Below are 13,820 nucleotides of genomic sequence, written 5' to 3'. Positions count from 1 at the left end.
TCCTAATGCCTTTCAGATTAAGCCCAAAGTCCTTACAATGGCAGTCATGATCCTTCTGTAATTCTGGTCCACATTTCTACCATTACTTTGTTTTCTTTTTGTATTGACTTATACCATACACACAGTAAAGCACCCAAATCTGAAGTGTACAACTCCATGATTTTTTGCATATACACACACCCATGTAACTACCAACCAGGTCATGATATAGAACGTTTCCAACACCCCAGAATTGCCATCATTTTGACTGAATTCATAGCACTAGGCCAAATATTGCTTCTTCTTTGCCCATCTCCCTAAAACCTCATTTCTTCTTGCTTTCATGATCCAAGTTCAAACTGGAACCATCGGTTTGAAGCTTGGACATTTGTAAAGTCAACTCGGCCTTGGCCTCACTGAACTGCTGTGCTTTACCTTTGTCTCTTTGATTTTGACAGCAATCATTTGCTTCCTCTGCTGGATGATCTCTACCAATTCGTCACATTCTTCCATAAGTTTTGCCTCATGCATAGCAGTATTCACCTGCCAAGAAAGTCCAGAGTGTTACACAGTGATTTCTGCCTTTGTCCACTGCGGGCTCTCAAAGGTTCGGACTGATAGCTAAACATGCATAACTTCTTCCATACCTCCCTCATAAGATCCACTCCTAGAAGAAGGGTAGAGATGATGACATTAATGATGCAAGGGCATTGAAGCACCACAGATAGGAAGCTCTCCGGCCTCTGGTAGATCATGATGGTTAATGGAGGCTGGGCAGAAGGACAGATGAGATGGGGGCATATTATTCCCACTGTGAAATTCCCTTTACTCCAGCACCCTGTCCTCCTACTGTTCTTTTGGAAAGAGGGTAAGGAGATTTAAGTACATCAGGGAAAGAGGATCCCTCTCCACAGGCACAAGAATATTAAGATAACATTACAACAACGTATTTGTATCATCCTAACAAAAGTGTTTTCAGTTTTCCTTGTTCCTTTCTAAAATATAGAAAATGTTTCCATTTTAAAATATATGAATGCATAGCTATATCTTCACATTAAATATATGATTGTGTAGATATATTTTCACATAGTTGTCATCATGTCTTAGTAGATATTTCTCACTTTGGGCTGTCCAGTATCTGAATACCTTTCCTACTTGGGGATACTGGCTATATCAAAATATCTTTACTGCCAAGTCAGGGTAGGGGGTGAAAAAAAAGCCACCATTCTTCATTGTCTTCCCATGTACTGACTTGTCCTTCTGCCCATCTCTATTACTGTTGACATTAGATGATATGAAGTCCCCAGCTGGGCTAAAATGAGGGCAGAGGATCTTTGGGCTGCCTAAGTGTAAAAGGAAAGGAAGGGGAAAGGAACTTACATCTTTTAAGCATTTAATGTGTCAATTACTTTATATTGATAGATAAATTATTTCATATAATTATCAGAACCACTTTATAACATAGGAGCTATTCTTATTTCCATTTCACAGATGTGAAAACTGAGGCTAAGAGAATTTCAGCAACTTGCTCAAGATTGCACAGCTGGGACGTGGTGAGACCAGTATTCAAACCAAGACGTGTCAAGGGAAACCCCGTGGCTGGTGAGGTGGGCGGACAAGGTTCAGTTCCATTTCAGCAGCAGTCACACAGGGAAGCACAATCATTCCAAGAGTCTATTCAAGGATCACTCGAGTAGAGCTCTAAAAAGCCGAGGAATAGACAATGGGTTACTTGAGAGCACCAAAACTCAAGTGGCCAGATGTGCTTCATTAGCAAGGTAGGGCTGCATTTCCAATTGCTAGCCCTCTTCAAAGGGCTCCTTTACATACTCCCAAGCCCAGCAAAATACCTGTCGCTGGACCCTGCTGCCTCCTCGCTCACCCTCTAAGGTCCCTGCTGGCCAATTTTCTGTTTCTTACCTAACTGAAATAAAATATGCTTGCCGAATTTCAACCTTGTTTTGTTTCATTTCCACTTTCCAAGGGGCAAATGCCACAATGAGAGCTTCCATTTGTCCTGAATGAACAGTCCCACTCGGGCCATTCTAGTTTGGCTTCTCAGACTCCTCACTCTCTCCCTAAATTGGATCTACCTTTCCAAAGCAGATAATATCACCCTCTCAAAGAACTCCCACTCATGTGAGAATAAGAGATTCATCTAGTGCTCCCTGGATCTGTGCTTAGACTATTTGGAGACTTAGTTCCCATTTATAGTTTCCTCTTGAGGCTGCTGATGGTATAGTACACAGTGGTATGGTGCCTTGTTTCTTATAATTCAGCCCTTGGACTAACCTTGACATAACACTCACTGCATGCCAGGCATTGCCCTAATCAGTTTATATACTAGCTCTCTCAATCATCAAAACAACCGTATGAAGGACGTGCCATTAGCCCCATTTTACAGATGAGGAAACCTGAGCACAGAGAGACTAAGTGACTTGCTCAAGGCCACACGCCTAGTAAGTGGCAGAAATGGGATGTGAACCCAGGGAGTCTGACTTTAAGAGTCCACACCTTTAACCATCACACTAAACTGCCTCTCCAGTGTAGTGTAACAGAATCCTGTCTTCAGTTCCTGACAATCATTACCTCTTCTGCACCATCCATCTTTATTTTGTCATCCCATTCTGTTTAGTCTTTTCAGACTACCTGTTGTTCCCCTAGAAGGCCATGCACATCCATGTCTTGTGCCTTTGCTCAAGACTCTCCTTTCACTTGGAAAGTCACTTCATTATTTGTTTGTTGAACAAAGTTCTACTTATCTTTCTAAGCCCAGCTCAAAGATCTTCACTTCTGAAACGTTTTCTCATCTGCTTGGATACAGTTGGTTCCCTATTTATATTCCCATAGTACTTGATATATAATTCTATTATACCATTTACTACGTTCAGTAAATAGTTGTTGCATTGAATTGAACGGGGGGCAGTATCTCACTGCTTGCCAGACATGTCCACTTGGTTACTCAAGTTACCCTAAACTCAGTATCTCTAAAAACAAACTCATCACTTTCCCTCTAAATCCAGCTTCCACCTCTGATTTCCTCTTTTTGGTTATTTCTACTGTCATTATTGCACTTGCTCAGGTTCAGTTACCTACTTCTCCCTCATCCCCCACATAAATTCACAGCAGTCCTGCCAGAGTCCTACCCTCCTTTTCTTTTCAATCTCACTAAAGTTCTTCTCGTAATACAATGAGGCTCTGGGCCAAGGAAACAATAAATTGAAGCCCTTATCATCTTTTTGGACTATTATTGTAAAAGCCTCATTAATTCATCCCCCTGCCTCTAGAATCTTTCCTTTGTAACCGCCCCCCATAACCCACCCTACACCCTGAAACCAGGGAAAATCATCACCATCTTCATCATCAACCATGTATTAATCATCTCTTGTGTGCAATGCATTATGCTCAGGCCCTGCCCTCAATAAATGTGCAGTACAAAGGGTGATAAGGGCTTCAGCTTATTGGTTCCTTGGCCAATTTTATGGGGGAAAGCCTCATACATATAAAGCAAACAAGTCAAGTTAGCGTAAGTGAAATATCAATGAGTGGTGAAGGCTACAATCTACAGAAATTGAAGGGAAAGATCACTCTCAGTGGGGAAGTGGAGAAAAGACGCTTGAATGAAGTGGGACTTGAATTGAGCCTTGGAGATGGATAGGACTCAGATTTAAAAGGTGAGAAGGAGGGAAATTTTGAGCCAAGCTAATGAGATTGAACCCTACTCTTTAGACAATATGGTATCTTTGAAAATTTGGGAAGTGGGGGAGAGGGTAAGATGGTGGGAGAATGACTATAATTAAATTTTTTAAGAAGATGAACTGGGCTTAATGTGACTGGGGGTAATAGTAAGCATGGGGACAATTTAGGAGGCTATTGTGATGTGAACAGGGCCTAGCCAAGGAGGGTAATGGGAACTGAAAGGAATGGTCAAATATGAGATGCACCCCCTTGCTTGAAAATCTTCAATTAGACAGCAAGCTCCTTGAGGAAAGGTTTTATGACACTTTGTTTCTCCCACTGTAACAGACACAATGCCTTAAACATAACAAACACATAAGAAACATTTACTGATGGATTTAGCAAAGTGAAAAATCAAAATAGGAATGGCAAACATTAGAAAATATACTATAGTAAATGCATTTTGTAGAGAAAATGTAGGTTGAAGTGAGGGAGCTTGGGTGGGGTTTGGACAGTTGCATCAGGCAAGATAAAACAGCCAGATGCAACTAGTAGAGCAGAAAGTTGGCTGAAGAGGCAAAATCCCAAACTAAAGTTAAAGCAGTGACATTAAAATCTTTCCATGTCAAGAAGCAGCCCAAAAGAGCAGGGTCCTTAAGTGTTTTCTGAACAGGAAATACTCCAGGGAAAATCTGTCTTCATGATGTGAATAAAACATCTCGAATTGCTTGGAAGGCACTTGAAAGCCCTGGTATTTTCCATGTTTGCAGTTTTCTTTAAAAATGCAGTGAGGTATTTCACTTGCTTATTAACCGTCAGCTGAAAACAACTGGGGTTATATTGATAAGCATTCTTGGTCGGTTGATCTGTTGGTTGGTTCACTGGTTAGTTGGTTGGTGGTTTGTAGAAGACTCAAGATTTTTATTTGAAGTTTGTTCTTTGGTTTAGATTAGTGGGTTTGCCTAAGTGGCTTTATGTCTGTGGAAACATCTATCCTCCCTGAAAATACCATTAGAGTAATCTTGGCAATCTGTCTGTGTAAAGGAAGGGCAGTTTCTCATGTTTAAGACTGAGTCTCAGCACCAGTCTTCCAAGGCCTAAGCACTAGGGAACATGGGCCTTCCTGTTAAGCCTCCAGATCTTTTCTGCTCTGTGCTCTCTTCTTTCCTCCCAAAGGCAGCAAGAATTTGACTCTCATGTTTCTTTCCAACTGCCCACCCTATTACTCTATTTCCTGTAGTTCTTTCCTACCTCCCGGCCCAAAGATTAAACCCAGTCAGACCTAGTCTTCCCCAATTTCCATCCTTCTCTGACACAGACACACATTCCCTATTTGAAGGATTTTCTTGCTGGTCACTACAAGGAAATCAGTACATAGGGGTTCACAAAAGCCACAAGTTGCCAAGGTTTAAGAGACTGCAAAAAGTTATGTTGGTCATTGTTCCTGTTCCCTATTGAAATGTAAATGGACTAACCTTTTACCCTTCCCTCCTTTTTTTTTTTTTTTTGTTAAAATTCTATTTATTTTTTTAATTTATTTTTGACTGTGTTGGGTCTTCGTTTCTGTGTGAAGGCTTTCTCTAGTTGCGGCAAGTGGGGGCCACTACTCATCGCGGTGCATGGGCCTCTCACTATCGCGGCCTCTCTTGTTGCGGAGCACAGGCTCCAGACACGCAGGCTCAGTAATTGTGGCTCATGGGGCCAGCTGCTCCGCGGCATGTGGGATCTTCCCAGACCAGGGCTCGAACCCATGTCCCCTGCATTGGCAGGCAGATTCTCAACCACTGCGCCACCAGGGAAGCCCCCCTTCCCTCCTTTTAGAGAGCTTATTTCATAGTTTCTTGGGAGATCTCCCACACACTCATTCTATAGGTCTTTTATCTCTGGGTTTTAAGTTCATCAGCCTTCCCTCCAGCCTACCCCCAGGAGAAACGTCACCACTCATACCTTCCCCTCAGCTCAGTCACGTCCATCAGTCCTGCAGAGCACCGCACTGGAGTTCAGGTGGAACAATATGTATGAAATAGTGGATGAGCCCTCTACCCAGACTCAAGTGCAATTTATTTACATGGTAATAGAACTCCTCCTCGGCATCTCCATCTTAGTGTACTCCACTCTAAAAGATCAATGCCAGCTTAGTTTATTTCCTGGACTTCCCTGGTGACGCAGTGGTTAAGAATCTGCCTGCCAATGCAGGGGACACGGGTTCAATCCCTGGTCCGGGAAGATCCCACATGCCGCGGAGCAACTAAGCCGGTGCACCCCAACTACTGAGCCTGCGCTCTAGAGCTGATGAGCCACAACTACTGAAGCCCATGTGCCACAGCTACTGAAGCCCGCGCACCTAGAGCCCGCGCTCCACAACAAGAGAAGCCACCGCAATGAGAAGCCCGTGCACCGCAACGAAGAGTAGCCCCCAGCAAAAAAAAAAAAAAAAGAGTAGCCCCCACTCGCCACAACTAGAGAAAGCCCCCCACGAAGAAGCAACGAAGACCCAGTGCAAACAAAAGTAAAATAAATAAATAAATGATTATTTCCTGAAACCTTCTGCCCAAATAGATCTTCCCCTTCCACCTAGGAGATTTTGAAATGCCAGCATTAAAGATCATTTGGAAATGTTTTTATTTCAACAAACACTTGTTGAGTGCCCACACCATATACAAGGGTTCCTGAGTGGGACCAAAATGATGAAAAAGACTCAGCTTTTGCCTTCAAGGCACTTATAGTCTAGTGCAAAAGATGAGTGTGAATTCAGCTAATTACAATTTAACGAATAGCAGGACAAGCAATAGAATACAAACACAGCTCTAGGGGAGCATAGAGAAGGGAAAATAATTTGGCCTGTGGAAAAGGACAGTCAGGGGATTAGGGAAGGTTTCATGTAGCTGAGCTGGTCTCGAAGGATGAGGTTTATGGGGAGAGAATTCCAGGCAGAGAGAATACTATAAATAGCATGAGCGAACACACAGGCAGGAAAGCAAAGAACGTGTTTGGGTAAAGCAGATCAGCCTGACAGATGCAAGGGAGGGAAATAAGGCTAGAAACGGAGACCGCAGATATATTATGGAAAGCTGCACTGTCATTTGGAGTCTTTGAACGTACCTGGTTAAAATGTCTGGATCTTAATGCCATAGTAACACCTTAACCATCTTAGCTGAGAACAAGGTGGAGAGAAAAAGCAGGCATAGTATTCCAAGAAGTGGAAGGGCACAACACATTTCTCACTTCCCATTCTTGCCCAGGAGCACCCAGGTGACCACTGCCCCACCTTCTCAGACTCCAAAATGTCAGAGAAAAGAGGCTGAGGGCTTCATTCTACACGCAGCCACTTTCTGTGCAAAGGAGATGAGAAGGAAAAGTGAGAGGTAAATTGAACATCTGACGGATTATCAAGGAATTGTTACGAACAACTCTGTCACCTTGCTGAGCTGCAAAGAATTCATTACTCTCGTAACGATGCAGTCAAGAAAACACAATGTTCTCTCTCTTTCTATGAGTTCAGGTTTTTTTTTTAGATTCCTTGATTATACTTAACAAGACTATATTGTATACTTGAAAGTTGCTATGAGAGTGGATCTTAAATATTCTCACCACACACACACACACACACACACACACACACAGGTAACTATGTAAGGTGAGGAACGTATTAATTAACCTTATTGTGGTAATTTTGTGATATATTAGCGTATCAAATCATCGCATTGTACGCCTTAAACTTACACAATGTTTTCTGTCAATTATGTCAATGTTATATATTATATGTCAATTATATGTGATATATGTCAATTAAAACACAATGTTATATGTCAATAAAGCTGGGGGGAAAAAAGAAACCATGATGTTTATGATACAGATGTTGCACTTACTGTGGCAGCATCTAAGCTAAGGTGTTAATCCAGATCACACTTTAAAGGACACCATCACACACACCACCACCTCCGCAGCCCTTCGTATAAGGAAGGTTCAAATGTATAACAGGAAGAGGAAGACGAGACTACCTTCTTTTTTGTTTTCCAGAGCAAAACACTGCAACATTTCAAAGATGATTCTGCCAGCTTTACATAAAAATAACTAAATGAAGTAGGGCTGTTTTTATGAATTTTATCTGTTTCATTGGATTTGGAGGGAGGGGGTCACTTAACAGACTGGGGGACACGTAAAACTATTAATAGGATTTTGAGTCCCCTGTACTGGAGTAACTGCAGCTTAGGAGACAAAAAAATGAAAAATTACTGAGGTATAGTTAAGCAACCTACTGCCTCAGTGCTTAAGTTTAATTTTTTGGCAGAGGAGTGCATGAGAGGTTGCAGGGTAGAGGTAGGTGGGGGATGGGAGTGGATCACTCCCATCTAAGATGTGGATCACGCACACTAGAAAAGTAGTGTGGCTGAGGAGGTAGCAGCCAGGCCATCTCTTGAAGTGTAAGAACCCTAGAGTATTGGGCCCAGGGATCCATGCTGTGGGAGGTCTCGAGACAGACATGGACATCGACTGACAGACACGTTTCCTGTCAGCTTGTGGGTGCTTACAATGTGCTAGGTGCTGTTCGAATTGCTTCATATATTTTAACTCATTTACTTCTCCCACTTACCCTATGAAGTTGGCACTGTTGTTATCATTGCCATTTTACAAAAGAAACCGAGAAACGCAGAGGTTATGTAATTTGCCCAAAGGTCATACATATAACTAGTAAATGGCAGGGCCAGCATTTGATCTCCGGCAGCCTGGCTCTTGTCCGTGATTTAACCAGCGTGTGTGTGTGTGTGTGTGTGTGTGTGTGTGTGTGCGCGCGCACGCGTGTGAGAGAGAGAGAGAAACAGAGACAGAGAAAACGTGTTCATAAACATACTTCTTTTCCTCTCAGAGTTGCCTCTCAAGATAATCACATTCCTTTGAGTTAACTATTACAAACATTTTGTGTAATTCCTTCCTGATTTTGAAAATAATATATAGTATAAAAATGCATATAATGTAACATTTAGAATATATAATGCACACACATGTGTATCAACACATACACGTATTCCATATTTATTTCACCCTGAGTTTAACTAACAAAAATTTTGGCAACAGAGAGGACAATTTGCTCCACATACATGCCTTAGGAATGGCCCTGTGCCATGTGGCAATTCTTTGTTGGCTTTAGAGTCCCTTCTCCTCAGGGATCAGACCCCCAAACCTTGGTAGCCTTAGGGTTAGTTACTTTCTCCCCCATATTCTCTTTCCACACAAGGTTGCTGTTTAGAACATGCAAGAAGCAGGAGAGGCATAATCTAGGTTTGCACCTGGGATTCTATATATATAGCTATAAATCCTATGTGAAATGAGGCAGAACCTCCTTTCTGTCTCTTCAGAACCACCGAACTGTCAGATCTTAAAAAGACTGAAGAAATCATCAATTCCTAGCTCCTCACTTTACAGATAGAAATATGAGGCCTAGGGCTTCCCTGGTGGCACAGTGGTTGAGAGTCCGCCTGCCGATGCAGGGGACACGGGTTTGTGCCCCAGTCCGGGAGGATCCCACATGCGGTGGAGCAGCTGGGACCGTGAGCCATGGCCGCTGAGCCTGCGCGTCCGGAGCCTGTGCTCCGCAATGGCAGAGGCCACAACAGCGAGAGGCCCGCGTACCGCAAAAAAAAAAAAAAAAAAAAAGAAAAGAAAGAAGGAAAAGGCCTAGAGAGGAAAAGGGCTTACCCAACATCATATTACTGATCAATGACAGGGCAAGGCTGGAGCAAGATCCTTTAACTCCCCATCCAGTGTTCTTCCTACTCTACTGCTTGTTTTGTGAAGCACAGCACTTGCTTATAACCCCCTCTGAAGATATAAAACTCTAGATCTCACCCTTGTGTATTTACCCTAGAAATATGAACATGTATGTCTAAACACACAAAAAACTTGCATGAATGTTTATAACAGCTTTATTTGTATTAGCCAAAAACAACTGAAATGCTCTTCAGTAGAGGCATGAATAAACAAATTGTGGAACATCAACAATAAAATTTTTTAAAACTACTGATACACACAACTTAAATGTATCTCAGAGGCATTATGATGAGTGGCATAAGCAAATCATAATATGTCACATAAAGTATGATTCCATTTATATAATATTCTACAAGTTACATAGTGATGAAGAACAGATCAGTGGTTGCCAGGGGGCAGATGTGACGACAAAGAGTTTGCACCCCAGAGGTTTTTGGGGGTGATGAAACTGTATTGTTCTGATGATAGTGGTGATTACATGAATCTATACATGGGATAAAATTCATGGAAATACACATACTCCCCCGTCCCCCAAAGTTTGAGTACATGTAAAAACTGGCGAAATTTGAATGAGGTCTGTAGTTTGCTTAGTAGAATACTGTACCAATGACAATTTCCTAATTGCGATAGTTACATGGTTATGAAAGATGTTAAAGCTGGGGAAGAGGAGATGAATGGTATGTTGGAACTCTATTATTTTAGCAAATTCTTTTCTTTAATTTTTTAAATTATTTATTTTATTTTTAAATTGCTAGATTTTAATGATCTTTTACAGTTCCCTCTTTGATACAGGAACTTATTTTAACATATTTTATTGGAGTACAATTGCTTTACAATGGTGTGTTAGTTTCTGCTGTATAACAAAGTGAATCAGTTATACAAATACATATGTTCCCATATCTCTTCCTTCCTGCATCTCCCTCCCTCCCACCCTCCCTATCCCACCCCTCTAGGCGGTCACAAAGCACTGAGGTGATCTCCCTGTGCTATGCGGCTGCTTCCCACTAGCTATCTATTTTACATCTGGTAGTGTATATATGTCAATGCTACTCTCTCACTTTGTCCCAGCTTACCCTCCCCACACCGTGTTCTCAAGCCCATTCTCTATGTCTGCGTCTTTATTCCTGTCCTGCCCCTAGGTTCATCAGAACCATTTTTTTAAGATTTCATATATATATGTGTTAGCATATGGTATTTGTTTTTCTCTTTCTGACTTCACTCTGTATGACAGACTCTAGGTCCATCCACCTCACTACAAATAACTCAATTTCGTTTCTTTTTATGGCTGAGTAATATTCCATTGTATATATGTGCCACATCTTCTTTATCCATTCATCTGTCGATGGACACTTAGGTTTATTTTAGCAACTTCTATATGAGCTTAAACTTATTTCAAAATTTAAAAGAAAAAGAAAGAAAGAAAACTCTAGATGTCCCACAGTGATTTAGGCAGGCCTGGTGAACCAACATTTATGTATTTTTCTGAAGTTATAACTAATATGTTTTCAGGCCTTTGCTCAAATGGCATCTCATCTCATACTCCACTTTGCACCCTGGTTTATATTTATCCATAACACTTATAACCTCTAATAAAAATATATTTGTTTATTGTATGTCTCCCCCAACTAGAATGTAAGCTTCTTAAAGTTAAGGACTTTGTTTTGTTCACTACACCTAGAATAATGCCTGGCATACTGTGGGTACTCAACAAATATCTGTTGAATTAATGAATGAATGTGAGTATTTTGACCCTGAAATAAAGGACAAATGCAAAACTGTATACTAGATTACATTTCTTCATTACATGAGACAAGTTTCCCTTAACGTTTTCTTTTTACATAATTACTCAAAATGGTAATTTTGTTCTATCATTTACATATTGTTTGCTGCATTATGGAAGATTTGGAAAGATATCGGAATAACAACCTGGGTGCTAGGAGATCACATATTCTGAAATGGTTCTTCACCCAATGTTAAAAGAAAGAAAAAGTTACCTCCTCTGGATAATCGGCTGTGTTTTACTCACCCTTATGATGCATAAAGATTATACTTACAACAGTCAGCCACCAGAGGGTACTGTTTATTCAGTTATCCTTTCTCAATACCTATTGTGTACCAAGCCATGTGCTGGGTATAAAAAAGTTGATAGGACACAGTACCCGCTCTCAGAGTTTGCAGTCTGGTGGGGAGACAGATCAGTACATAGAAGTGCTATGACAGAAGCATGCATAGGGTGTTCCAGGTACACGGGGTAAGGCGAGAGAGAGAAGTACAGAGCATGTGTGATGGCTCCCTGGAGGAGGTGATGTCTGAGCTGAGTCTTAAAAGACAAGTAGCAGTCAGCCAGGAGAAAAGGGGAGGAGTGGAAGTTCTGTGAGGGCAGGGGCCATGTTCACACTGTGTTCCCAATGCCCGGCCCAAGGCAGAAATATGCTTAAATATCTGTGGAATGAATGAACAAATTATAAAGTGCAGGTAGTAAAAAGCACATGCTAGAGGTAGGTAGGGTCCAGATCATGATAGGTCTTATAAATCTTTATCTTAATGGTGATGGAGAACCATTGAAGGGTTTGTGGTAGGGGAGTGACATGTGGGCTTTGCATTTTAAAAAGATCATTCCCCACATGGGAGCACATGTATATGTATAGCTGATTCACTTTGTTATAAATCAGAAACTAACACACCATTGTTAAGCAATTATACCCCAATAAAGATGTTAAAAAAAAAAAAAAAAAAAGATCATTCCCACAACAATGTGGAAGATGGATTAGAGGGGGGACAGCATGAGTCAGAGAGACCAGTTAGGAACTGCGGTTTCCAAAATGAATATGGCGTGCTCATGGCCACTGCCTTTAAGAAGCTTATAGTCCAATGAAGGACACAAAACAGAATCAGGTAATTCTAATACAGCGAAGCAGGCAGTGTAACGTGATGCACTGGCCACTCTGCCCAAGGTCATGCAGCTAGTGGGCGGCGGCGGAGCCAGTATCAGAAACCAGGTTTCCTGATTCCGAGTCTAGGGCTTTTCCCCAAGTCCTCCTTTTAACTGCCTTTCACAACCACAGAACTATGTAAGAGAAAGAGAGCAGGGCGAGCCAATGAAAGATTATGCCTTCTTTAGCCTCAGACTAGACCGTGGGGAGCACTTAGCCCTACTTTGTACTCAAGTCTGACATAAGCATCCCTCCCCAAAACCTTTGTTTCTGGGAGATGGCTTTGGTATCCTGATACTTCCTACTTCCTATATACATACAGAATAAGGAATCTACTGCGAGAGCCAAGGAAATTCACACTCTGACAGCTAAGGTCAGGGAAGCCATAATTCTGAGAAATAAGTCATTCTTTATGAGACAGGGGACTTCGGATGACAAAAGGAAAAAAAAACTGGATCCATGTTCAGAAAAGGAAGATGGTCACTAGAAAGAGCAAGGGCCCAAGTGGAAGAGTGAAAAGAGCTGAAGAAGAGCCTATATTGCTTTCTAAGCTGCGGAGGGTGGAGGAGTTGGGGGGTAGGGAAAGAAGACAGAGAAGCACCAGGAAAGAGCCTCAGGACACGGACCTGAAAAATTCTGTACGAGAGCATCAGTGAAAAAGGAGACCCCAGAAAAAAGTCCAGTTCTGTGAGTAGGTAACAAAGATGCCTCGAGAACGTATTTCCAGGGGTCCTGACTGCCTCATGAGCCAGGACAGAGATCAGAGCTAAGGAGTTTCTATGTAGGAAAGTGCAAGGAGATAAAGGGGTCCTGAGGAGAGCTCTTGGTCAGGCTATCTTGGTGGGGATGGGGTTGGGGATGGAGAGAGACTGAGAGAGAGCGTGCGCGTGCACGCACACACACACTCACACACACACACACACACACACACATGCGGGCACTCGCTAGGAAGGATCCCTGGGTGTCCTCGGGTAGGGGTTTATCTTTACTGAACCAAAAGCCAAACTGAAATTTGTTAAAAGAATGGGCTTTGAAGTCAGACCTGAAGTTAGCCTCAGGTTAGCCTCCTAGCTCTGTCTGGTCTTGGGCAAGCAGCCTAAGTTTCCTATTCTGTAAATTAGGATGATACTAGTATCTAGCCTCATAGGGTTTTGTACATGCGTATTAGATTAAGCAACAGAAATAAAGCACCTAATACATTTTCTGATATATAATAGGTGGTCAAATTGCTGTTGTTGTTGTTTTTTTACTACTACTGCTCTGATGATGGTGATGACTGTGACTACTATTGCTAAAACCACTATATCTTCTGGGGTTTTCTGCCGAACAAACAAGCAAGCACTGTTTTATCTTCTGGTCTATTTTTATTCAGTTTCTGCATATTTTTTGCTTTCTGGAACATACTGGGTCACGATTTGCTTTTCTCTGAGATTACCATGTCCCTTTTCTTATTCTTCTTCC

The 13,820-nt window shown here is 41.9% G+C and overlaps 1 protein-coding gene across 3 annotated transcripts in view; it reads right to left on the bottom strand.

Moving 5' to 3' along the window:
• MID2 (midline 2) overlaps window positions 1-13,820 on the bottom strand; it is a 104,744-nt gene that overhangs the window by 21,902 nt on the left and 69,022 nt on the right. For all 3 annotated transcript variants that reach the window (XM_032620925.1, XM_032620923.1, XM_032620924.1), the window contains exon 4: window positions 415-522. In XM_032620925.1, coding sequence (XP_032476816.1) covers window positions 415-522 — 108 coding nt within the window. The remainder of the gene's footprint in view (window positions 1-414; window positions 523-13,820) is intronic.

This window comes from Phocoena sinus, chromosome X, assembly GCF_008692025.1.
Source record: "Phocoena sinus isolate mPhoSin1 chromosome X, mPhoSin1.pri, whole genome shotgun sequence".
NCBI classification, from domain to species: domain Eukaryota; kingdom Metazoa; phylum Chordata; class Mammalia; order Artiodactyla; family Phocoenidae; genus Phocoena; species Phocoena sinus.
This window is presented reverse-complemented; position numbering and strand designations above follow the sequence as displayed.